This window comes from Gekko japonicus, unplaced genomic scaffold (assembly GCF_001447785.1).
Source record: "Gekko japonicus isolate JY-2015 unplaced genomic scaffold, Gekko_japonicus_V1.1 scaffold348, whole genome shotgun sequence".
Classification (NCBI taxonomy): Eukaryota; Metazoa; Chordata; class Lepidosauria; order Squamata; family Gekkonidae; genus Gekko; species Gekko japonicus.
In genome coordinates this window covers 720,671-732,643 of record NW_015159720.1, presented here as the reverse complement: position 1 = coordinate 732,643, position 11,973 = coordinate 720,671, and the positions used below count along the sequence as shown (strand labels likewise).

At 48.2% G+C, this 11,973-nt stretch overlaps 1 protein-coding gene across 4 annotated transcripts in view; it reads left to right on the top strand.

The window, feature by feature from the left end:
- BCAS3 (breast carcinoma amplified sequence 3) overlaps positions 1-11,973 on the top strand; it is an 812,136-nt gene that overhangs the window by 123,724 nt on the left and 676,439 nt on the right. For all 4 annotated transcript variants that reach the window (XM_015420601.1, XM_015420405.1, XM_015420473.1 and 1 more), the window contains exon 9: positions 7,494-7,570. In XM_015420601.1, coding sequence (XP_015276087.1) covers positions 7,494-7,570 — 77 coding nt within the window. The remainder of the gene's footprint in view (positions 1-7,493; positions 7,571-11,973) is intronic.

Below are 11,973 nucleotides of genomic sequence, written 5' to 3'. Positions count from 1 at the left end.
TATGAGACCCCTGCAGCACTTTCTTTATTCACTACCAGAAGGAAATAGACTACAAGATAGTCAAGAAGGTAGAGTTACCACAGTCTGTGTGGACAGAGTTACAGTAGTGGCTAGTTCCGACTCTGTTCACAGAAGGGATACTTCTAAGTGAACCCCATGGGACACATGGTCAAGACACCTGGTCGAAGCCGGAAACATCCAAGAGCATCAACTTCCTGGAACTTGGGACCATAAAGTTGACCCTGGCTCGCCTGCAGAGGCAACTGGTAGGCAGTCATGTTCTGATTCAGATGGATAACATGATGATGAAAGTCTATATTAACAGATAGGGAGACATGCAATCCCAGCAGCTACACCGGGAAGCCATGTAAGTGATGCAATGGGCAGAGGAGCATGTGCTGTCCTTAAAGGCCACACATATGGCAGGAAGAGAAACGTGTTAACAGAGGGATCGGCGAAAGGGGATCCAACAGATCAGCGAAAGATTTGGAAGGCAGAGGTGGATCCTTTCATGTACAGACAGACCATCAAGTTAAAACAAACAAATAAACCAAAAAAGAAAAGAAAAAAGGTTTACGTCCAAAACTCACATGAAAGGGGCACTAGGAATGGACGCCCTGTTCCTAGCATGGCCAAGAACTCTACTCTATGCCTTGTCGCTCCTGACTCTAATTCCCAGAGTGGTACAGCAGGCAATTGATTAAAGAGCAGATGTGATTCTGATGGCACCCTTTTGCCCACGGAGGGCGTGGTTCCAGGACCTCATGAGCCTATCCAGACAAAATCTATGGCGGCTGCCTCTCAGACGGGACCTTCTATCTCAGGAGATGACCGTTCATCTGCAACTGGACATGCTACAACTCACAGCGTGGAGGTTGAGAGGAGACAGCAGCTCTAGGATATGAGACAGAGGTGGTTTCCACGCTCTTGGTGTCCAGAAAATCTTCTATGACCAAGATATATGACAGATCCTGACAAACATCTTCTGACTGGTGTGGAGAGCGGGGTGGACCCGATGCGGGCGCAGATGGGAATGGCTTTTCTCCAACAGGGTCCGAGTAAAGGGTTGAGTACTAGTTCTCTTAAGGCGACAGGTAATGGCCCTTTCCACGGTTGGAGGGGCTAGGAAAGGTAGGTTTTTGAGGGGGGCCTTCCTCCTCAATTCACTACAGATACACAGGTTCTCCGCATGGAATTTAAATGCAGTGCTACGAGCACTATGCAAGGAGCCGTTTGAACCAATGGCACCATGTCCCATGAAAGATATTACTCTGAAAACAATTTCTTTGTGGGGATCAGTTCAGCGCGTAGGTTTTTGGGGCTGAGAGCTTTGTCGGTACACAGATTTATGTACCTTCTACAGCGACAGGGTCGTCCTCAGACCAGCCCCAGCGTTCATCCCCAAAGTTAACTCCTGGTTCCATAGATAGGAAGATATGGTACTTCCCTCCTTTTCTTCAAACCCTGGCCATGAGATGGTGATGGTCTGGCATCATCTAGATGTGCGTAGGGCTTTGAGTTTTCTATATGGACAGGACCAGGGGGTTGAGAAAGACTGAATCCTTGTTTGGGTATGTTACTCAGTTGTCCCTGGGAAAGAGTGTCTCCACTTCTGCCCTGAGCAGGTGGATAAGGATCAGTCAGGCATACAAGGTGTAGGGGTTAGTACCTCCAGTAGGGGTCACAGGGCACTCTATGGGGGGCAGTCACATTGGCGGCATATAGGGCCTTGCCATCCCTAGAAGTCACTTGTAAGGTGGTGACATGGAAATTTGTCCATTCCTTTACAAAGTACTATAGGATTGACAAAGTAGCCTCAGCAGAAGCAGCATTTGACAGTAGAGTGCTCCTTCAGGCCCTGTAGGCACCGGAAGTTGTGTGACCCACCCGGGGGGAGCACTGCTATTTTACGTCCCAGGAGTAAGGAGTCAAGGACTGCCCCACTCCTGGACCACCGGAGAATGGGAGATTTGTATTCACTTACCATGAAGCTTCCTTCTCGGTGGTCCAGAGTGGGGCAGTCCTACCCACCCTCTCTTGATGGACACGACTTCCGGTCCTTTACATTTTGCATGGTTCAGCTGTTCATGAATATGGTCTAACTGATTATGTGATGTGGCGGACTGTTGCTGTTTGTTTGCTCTAATGGTTAAAATACAGGTTTCTATTTGTTTAAGCCCATGGCTGTGATGGTATTCCCCAGTTGTCTGAGGGGGAAGGAGTTATTTTTAAGTGAATTTACAGCAGCTCGGAGGTGGCTTTTGGTATGACTGGGGATCAGAGGATAAGCCCCTCCCCTCTGGGTCAAAGTTTGCCGGCCCTGCCTACGGAAGGCAGAGGTGCTTTCCCAGGAGTAAGGAGTCAAGGACTGCCCCACTTTGGACCACCAAGAAGGAAGCTTCACGGTAAGTGAATACAAATCTTCCATTTTGCAGCAGTGAATGAGGGGCAGGCTTTTGGTGGGAAAAGGAATGGCTGTGACAGACAATGACAGACCACCACAAACCCCCGGGGCCAGCCTGGTTCAGGCCCTTCTTCTGTGTTGTGCTGCCTGCGTTACCAGAATCTAAAATGGCTTCCCAATTACTGGCAAATCGCTGTCCTGGTGAATTCTCACTGCTTTTTTTTATTGTCCTTGCACTTCTCATCTTGGTAATCATGTGAAGTGATTTATTATATAAACCCCTTTCCCCCTCCTCTGTAATTCCATTGCACGGAAGGGGGGTGGGTTACATTTTCAGCAAATAAAGCATTGTTGTTACGTCTGGCAGATTTGTAATAAAAAAGCTCACCGATGTGATTATTTTCAAGGATGAAACACTTTTTTAGATTAATATGCTGTGTGCCAGTGGCGGATTTTACTTTGAGTCACCAGGGAGAGTGAATTATTTTTAAAATGTAAATTACAGGAGGTATAATGTGGGTTTTTTGAGGGTGGGGGTTGCGTTAATACCACATCATGAAACCTCTCCGGCTTCCATTTTTCCACATGGGCCCGGACACACGACCACGTGAAGGCTCTGTTAACAGGGAGACAGGCAGTCCCTGGAGAAGGAACTGCTGCTGAGTAGTTCTTCAGTTAAGACAATGTGCTTAAATTGTTCCTGCTGCTCTTAATACTTTCCTCCTCCTTTACGGTACTGCTTGACTGAAGGTCTGTTCACATGTCATTAAGAAACTCGAGTTTCTTTCAGTAGGGTTGCCAATTCCTGTTTGGGAAATTCCTGGAGATTTGGGGGGTGGATCCTGGAGAGGTTTTGGGAGGGGAGGGACTTCAGTGGGGTATAATGCCATTCAGCCTCCACTCCAAAGCAGCCGTTTCCTGCAGGGGGACTGAACTCTGTCGTCTGGAGACCAGTGGTAAATCTGGGAGCTCTCCAGCCCCCGCCTGCATGTTGGCAACCCTAGTGATCAGCCAAGAGCCTGTTTGATTCTCAGGCGCATACACTAGGTCCCTCCTCCTCAGTCCTTGCATGCAGAACTTCTGTTGAAGCCTGCCTAGTTGATTTAACTCCAGTCAGCTGCATCGTCCAGATTAAGGCCATTTCTTGTTCAGTATCTAGGATTCTAACCCTAGTTTAATCCTGGTTTAGAATCCCAGTTTGTTTGTTTGGGGCATTTTTAGCCCTTCACCAAAACCAGACTCAAGGGAAGTGTCAGGTTCGGACCCTTAGCATGGGGAATGCTTGTCCTTGTAACATGATCAGTAACTGTATATTGCTGCCTTGCGGTTGCTAATGCCCACTTTTGCTTTTGTAACCCCTACCCGCTTCGCACATCTGCTGGTTTTGCTTAGTACCTTATTCCTAAGGGGGCAGAGTGTGAGAATGAATGTATGGTGTTGAGTAGAGGCACCGCTTCAAAGCTACCCCCACATGGTTCACAGGTCCAGCTGTGGTCTTGGGAGAAAAGAGTCTTGAATTGCAGCTAGTTGGGTCGTATAGTCTCTCATGACCTGCAGCAGCCTGAAAGATTGACGTATGCCTGATGGGTGGAACCCATTCCTCATTATCCGTCCGTGGGCTATTGATCGTTAGTTCTGGCAAAGGTGTTCACCTGACCACAAGCCGTATCTTACCAATTACATTTTTCCCAGGTAATTTTTCAGTGTTTCAGACCTCTGGTCCTTCCTCAGGAACAAAGAACCACTGCTGAGAATAGGGTTGCCAAGTCCCCCTGGGGGGCGGGGAAACCCCTGCTCGAGAGGCCTGTTCCCCGCTCCCCCCCCCGCGGCCCGGGGGGGGGCCCCGGGGGGGGGGGGAACCCCGCCCCTAAAGTGCCAGACATGCCTGGCGCGATGACGCCACCTGGAGGTTGCGGGGGGGATGCTCTATCATTCAAGGGAAAACTTTATGGTTTTCCCTCGAATGATTGTGGCCCCGCCCCCAATGTGCCTGACGCAATAATGTCACTTCCGGGTGGCGTCATTGCGGCGTGTGTGAAAGAAGATGCCTGGCAGGGTCCTGGACTCCCCCCGCTAAAGCCATGGTTAGACTTGGCAACCCTAGCTGAGAATCCCTTTTCAGTTCCTTACAAGGTAATGCTTTTCTATTATTTCAATGTTGGGCAAGGTCTCCTCTAAACAGCACCCTTATAAGTTACTACAATTTTAGGGGACCAAAACATGCCTCCAAAGCTAGGGACAGAGACCTTTTTGCCCCTCTTTCCTGCTTGGTATATGAGTACTCCACAAACATCAGGGACCTACCTACCTAAGTGTTCAGTGTTTCAGACCTCTGGTCCTTCCTCAGGAACAAAGAACCACTGCTGAGAATAGGGTTGCCAAGTCCCCCTGGGGGGCGGGGAAACCCCTGTTCGAGAGGCCTGTTCCCCGCTGGACTGCCTTTCCTTTCCCTACATATTCCCCAGAGAGCACTAAGATCAGGGTCCCAAAATCGCTTAGCTCTTCCAGGCCCCAGAGAAGCCAGGCTAGCAGTGACGAGGGCCAGGGCCTTCTCAGTGGCAGCTCCATACTGGTGGAATGAACTCCCGGAAGACATCAGGGCCCTGCGGGACATTTTGCAGTTCTGTAGGGCCTGTAAAATGGAGCTCTTCCACCAGGCCTTCGATTAGGGAGCCACATCCATCTACCTGAGGCATTGGCCCTAATATTTGTCATGCTCTGGGTCAACCCCGGGTGCAGAAAATCCCGTAGCCGTGTTGAAAGGGGGGGGGATGAAAAGAGTGCCTCAGATGTAGAAGCGCCGGGGGTTCCGTCACACCCCAGCTCACTTCTTCAGACAGACCTCCGTTTTCTCTCTGGTACCTCTGAGATCAGCCTTCCAATCCTCCCCGGCACTCTGTAGTTTCCTCCTTTAAATACCCTTTCAGCCCCCCCCCCTTGGGCCACCCATCCTCGTGATTTAGAATCCTTACTGGCTATGACACCTGTCCATCACCGTGCCCTCCTATCCCGGGAGCCTTCCGCCCTTAGACCCGCCCCCCTGTATAACCAGTGCTGCGTTATGGCAGGGAGTGCCCACTTCCTGTTTGTGCCCACTTTTGACGATTTTGACCGGAAAACTATTTACAATGCGAAGTATAAGTTGTTGCTATTGGGTTAATGTTTCTATGACCTTTATGGCTTTGTTCCGTGGAACCTCTCTTTGATTGTATATTTGATTGCATTGGTAGGATAAGTGGATTTCTGTAACTCTTGCTGTTTGTTGTTACACTTTATGGTTGAATACGAATAAAATGTTCTGGTTAAAAATCTCTGGGGTAAGGCTGGAACCTGCCACCTGGCATGCTCCTTCCACCGGGCCCTCCCCCCTTCGCGGCTTGTGCCTGTCGTTCTCCTGCCCCGTTGCGGGCGTTGAGGGAGGGGTTCGGCGTTTCGGGGGTCTCCAAGCCCACCCTTCCCCCCTGGGACTTGCAGGGAGCTCGGCGCTGGTAACAATATTACTTCAGCATTAATATCAATATTATTCCTACTGAATAGCCCGTGCTCTGCCGATACGACCCAGACCATGTTGCCAGCTGACTGTCGGATACCTGCCATTGTTATATTGCGCTAGCACTTTATGTATTGTTTTAGACCTTTTTTATTGCAATTTTAATAATTTAACAGTTTTATCTTGTTATAATATTAGGTTAGCTGCCCTGAGCTCTTTTTTGTGGGGAGGGCAGGATATAAATCAAATCAATCAATCAATCAATCAAATTGTTATAGGTGGTGGCGTGCTGTGGGTATTGGGAATTATAAATAGGCCCTCCCTTTCCAGGTACAGTCTGACATGGTACATGTTTGCATACCCCTGTGCACGGTTTTAGTTAGGATCGCATTTGGTAAAGTTTACTAGCAATCCTGAATTGTGATTTTAAATGTTGTTTTTATGTATTTTATTTTATGTATTTTATCTGTGCTGTGAGCTGGATGGCCCAGGCTAGCCAGGTCTTGTCAGACCCTCTGAAGCTAAGCAGGGTCAGCCCTGGTCAGTCCTTGGCTGGGAGACCACCAAGGAAGCCCAGGGTTACGACACAGAGGGAGGCCATGGCAGACCGCCTCTGAAGGTCTCTTGCCCTGAAAACGCTACAGGGTCATCAGAAGTTGGCTGCAACTTGACAGTACTTTACACCACCAAGCTGCCGTAAGATTTGTAAGGGATTTGTAAGGAAGAAAGGCGGCTAATAAAAACATTTAAATAAACGAAACAGGTCTGTGTTGTGCCCTTCTGCACACAAGCATGCATTGTGTTGATAATTTTGTTTCTGTGTAAAAAACAAAAAGTAAAAAAAATTGGTCTGATGTACACATGGTTTTTCTTCTGATGTTTCCCACTCCTGTCAAACCTATCGTAGTAACCCCCCCTCTGGGGTGGGGGAGGTCACAGACACCGCTTGAGAATTGCTGGTTGGGAGAAATGTGCCATGTTGGGTTGGTAGTCCTGAGCTGGGAAATTCCTGGAAATTTGGGGGTGGAGCCTAGGGAGGGCAAAGCTTAGGGAGGGGTGGGGCCTCAGAAGGATGGGACGCCAATAGAGTCCACGCCCTCCAAAGTGGACATCTCCTCCAGGGGAACTGATCTCAGTATTCTGGTGATCAGTTGTAATCCTGAGAGAACTCCAGGCTCCACCTTGAAGTTGGCAACCTCTGTGGCATAACATCAGTAAGTTGGGAATTTCCTCCAGGCTGCCGGTCATTGAAACTGAACTCATGTCTCATAGCGTGGTGGAGTTTCACTAGACTTTGCTCATGACCAATGTTCCCTCTAAGCTGAGTTAGTGTGAGCCAGCTCAGTTTTTTAGCCTCCGGCTCACACATTTTTGTCTCCGCTTGGGAAGGAGGGCTCCAGAGCAAACTAATTTATGCAGGAGCCAAATTGCTCGCTCACAACTTTAATGCCAGTAGCTCACAAAGTCGAATTTTTGCTCACGAGACTCCACAGTTTACAGGGAGCATTGCTCAAGACTGCTGCTTGCAGGAGCAGCCTTGCACCTTCCATGGCAATAAACATGTTTTGTCCATAAACACGTTTCGTTTTTCTGTTTCAGGATCCTTGTTGTGGTCTTGCAGGAAAAAATAGCTGCCTTCGACAGCTGCACGTTCACCAAAAAGTTCTTTGTTACAAGTAAGTATTCTGCTGGTTTCCATTTCCCAGCCTTGGTTTCCTCTGAACAGTGAGCGAATTGGTTGTCGACTCCTTTAGGAATCAAATGCTATTGGTGTCCATTTGCGTAGGGACTGGATTTGGAAGTTGTTGTTGGTGTGCTGAGTATGAAAAGAGTCCCATTATTCCCTGAATTGACTTTTCACTTCACTGAGAATTTGCACAGAAGAAATTCATTCCTGCATAGCCAAGACACTGTCCACACCAGGGTGGCGTAGCAGTTTGACACTGCAGTGTGGTTGAGAGTGTGGTTATGCCCTTTGAAGTCTGTTGGAGTGTTAGAAGTGTGTATCTCTGCTTAGGATTTGTACTGTGAGTATTGGATTGGCACTGGGGAGATTTACTTTCAAATCTTTGTTCACCCACGAGTTTCCTTGTAGGACCTTGGGCTAGTCACGCTTTCTTGGTCAGCCCTTTGGACTGTGAGCACAGGGGGCAATGACAACACGTATACTGATCTGGGCTTCTTGGAAGAGGTTTTGTATTTAAAAAAATGTAAATGACAGATCTGTGGAAGCATCCAATCCCACCTCCGTGGTTTTACAGTGGAGCCCTTTTTGCAGCTTCCATGACTATCAGAGATGAGACCAGTGACTAGTGGCAGCAGGGACTTTTCATTGGTAGCCTTTGTTCTGTGGAATCCCTTCTCATCAGAAATCCCCTACATCTGTGTGGGTGGCCCTTCTAAAACCTCTTCCTTCCCAACAGACCTGCTGGGATTAGCTGTAAATGTTGCCTTTTGATTTATGCCGACTTGAGATGTAGCTTTTGACTTAGTCTTTATTGCCCCCCTCCCAGTTCCCCATCAGTGGTTCCGTGTCACAAGGGGAATGATTGTTGAGCGTATCCATCAGTCTCTGGCCCTGGGGGGTTGGGAGGACTCCATGCACTGATGAATCTCCTCCCAACGTGATAAAATATGGAATTCACTGCCAGGGGACGTAGCTGTGGCCACAGGCATAGACACCTTTAAAAGGGGAGTAGACAGATTCATGCAGGATAAGTCTATCAGTGGCTTATGAATGGTGACTGAAAGGAACCTCCAGATTCAGAAGCAGTAAACCTCAGAAAAACACAGTCCCTTCCCTGAGCCCTGATTGACTGGGCAATGAGGAGGGTGAGACATTAGAAAGCAGTATGGACCGGACTATCCTGCAGCAGCAGCACGGTGTGCACGTTGGACTTTGGAGTTGGTTGAGCAAATTATGCACATGCCTGGATGTGTAGGTGTGTAAGTGCCATCAGGTTGCTTCTGACTTATGACAACCCTGTGAATTGATGACCTCCAAAACATCCTGTCCCTAACAGCCTTGCTCAGGTCTTGCCAACTGAGGGCCCTCGTGGCTCCCTTGATGGAGTCCATCCGTCTCATGTTGGGACTTCCTCTTTTCCTGCTGCCTTCAACTTCTCCTAGCGTTATTGTCTTGTCCAGTGAGTCTGGTCTTCTTATGATGTGACCAAAGTAGGATGGTCTCAGTTGAGTCATTTTAGTTTCCAGGGAGAGTTCAGACTTGCTTTGATCTAGAACCCACGGATTTGTCTTTTGGGCGGTCTGAGGTATCTGTAAAACTCTCCTCCAACACCGTATTTCAAAGGAATCAACTTTATTCCTGTCAGCTTTCTTCATTGTCCAACTTTCACACCCGTCCATGGTAATGAGGAATACTATGGCATGAATCTTGATCTTGGTTGCCAGCAACACCTCCTTACACTTAAGGATCTTTTCTTACACATGTGTGTTTAGCCAAGGATATATTTCTGAATGCCTAGAAATACAAGCCTCTGATTTTAAGCCACAGTGTAGCAGATTGTTGGACCATAAGAAAGGCCGAGCGCCGAAGAATAGATGCTTTTGAATTATGGTGCTGGAGAAGACTCTTGAGAGTCCCTTGGACTGCAGGGAGAGCGAATCAGCCAATCCCAAAGGAAATCAACCCTGGCTGTTCCCCGGAAGGAAGGCCAGATACTGAAGCTGAAGCTCAAATACTTTGGCCACCAATTGAGAGGGGAGCACTCACTGGGGAAGACCCTGATGCGGGGAAAGATTGAAGGTCAAAGAAGATGGGGACGGCAAAGGATGAGATGGTTAGAGAGTGTTATCGATGCAACGAACATGAAATTAAGCAGACTCCGGAGGACGACGGAAGACAGGAGGGCCTGGCGTGATGTGGTCCAGGGGGTCGCGAAGAGTCAGACTCAGCTGTGTGACTGAACAACAAAAGTAGCAGATTGTCTTGCTGGGGATACAAATTGTGGAGAAGGCGCAGAGCCAGTGGGATGACAAGCTACAGGCATGGAGAGGTAGCAGTGTGGACACTGTTGTGGAGCCAGGGCTCAGAGAGGCCTGCCAGCAGGTATGCAGAACAGGGCCCCCTGGGGCCCAGAAAGACTTCCTGCTGCCTCAGGAGAAGGCGTGCTGGAGTGGAGGAGCCCCCTTTCCTCTGGAGCCAAGGCCCAGTGGGGTGAATCCTGGGAGATTGCCCAGTCCTCCATCAGGAGAGCAGATAAGTGCTTCCCCCCAAAGGGAAGGGAGAACTCTCATAATAAATTAAGCATGAACACGGCAGGTAGCTGGATCGGGGCAACGGTGGAGGTGGCAAACAGGCAACAGAATCCAAGAACAAGGGAGACGGATGATGGCCCTGCCCGAAAAGTGCCACCTTTGCTTTTGCAGGCAGAAATCTGCCTGTCTGTCTTGTGCCCAACATTCTTCCAACCTTCTGAAGAGGGTTAACGTGGCTGCCCTTGAAGTGAATTTGTTTGATTCCCCCCACCCACAATCGAAGGATGCTGCAATCCAGGCTTGCGCTAGAAAGAGGTTTTTCTCCTTAAAAGGAAAGCTGTAGCCAAGCTTGCTGAAAACTGAATGGGGGGGGGGGAATTGCTTTCAATTTACTGGATCTTTGCATTACAACATTCTGCATTTGCGTCTGCATGTTTTAAAGCTGGAAGCATCTTCTTTGCTTTAAAAGCCGGGGGGGGGGGGGATAACATTGTTTGTGGAGTAATCTGAAAGTAACCAATAGGTGTCAGTTTTGCCCCACAACACGGCCTTCTCATCCCCGGGAATCCTTTAGCAGACTTGATTTTGAAGGCGCTGGATGGCCCTTTTGTGGTGGCTGCTATTCATTTATCTGTTTATTGCAGCCGTCTGAAATCAGACCTGCATAGGGCAGTTTCTTGCTTGCCCTCCTGATTTTCCTGCACAGGTTTCTTGAACAAATTTTAAGCAAGATGAACAGAAATTGAATGTCTATGCATGGGGAGCAAGGGGGTGGATTTCAGCTTTCAGTATGAGATCACAAATTTTTCAGGTTGTAGTTGAATGAATGTTTTGAATCTGAGTGGGGTTTTTTTGGGGGTGTGTGTTTAAAACACATTCTTAATTGTGGTTACATTGGACACAATCTGAGAGCTTTCGTTCAAGGGCTCAGCTGATTTTTGTGGCCTTCAGCAGTCTGTTTTCAAGGGCCAGTTCATGATGCTAGACTGATAACACAGTGAATCACTACTAGTTCCTGTTGTTTGGTATGAATACTGGCTTTCCAAGTTCTCCCACTTGCTTCAGCCCTAGATCACCACACTCCAGAAGTATTTTCCTTGCCCTCAGCAAACACCAGATGCTCAACTGTGATTTTGGCATATGCCTCATTCATGGTCACCTTAGTGAGAGCTAAGATCTCTGCCAGTGTTCCCTCTAAGCTGAGTTAGTGTGAGCTAGCTCACAGTTTTTTAGCCTCTGGCTCAACATTTTTGTCTTAGCTCAGGGAGGATGGCTCCAGAGCGAACTGATTTATGCAGTAGCCTAATGGCTCACTCACACCTTTAATGCCAATAGCTGACAAAGTAAAATTTTTGCTTACAAGACTCCACAGCTTACAGGGAACATCCCTGCACATCCATGATCCTGGCAGGATGATCTTGGAACAAAGTTTGAGTCCGGTGGCACCTGTAAGACCAACAAAGTTTTAGTCAAGGTATGAGCTTTTATGCACATGCACACTTCTTCAGATGCAGGCACACGAAAGCTTATACCCAGAGTAAAACTTGGTTGGTCTTAAAGGTGCTACTGGACTCCAACTTTGCTCTGCCGCTTCAGATCAACATGGCGATTCTCCGGGATGAACTTGTGTCAGTCATCTTCTCTCAAGCTAACTGCCTTACCGGGTTATCCTGAGGATACTATGAAAGGGAGTAATCATGTTTATAACCCCAAGATTATTAGAGAAAGTGTGTATGTGTGGGAAACACTATAAATTTATCCCAATAAGGTGAGCACTTCACTAGCAAGAAACTGTTCGTTTCCCCCCTTCTCCTGCCCACACTGTACCACAACTCATCCTGCTAGGCCTACTTTTGTTTTA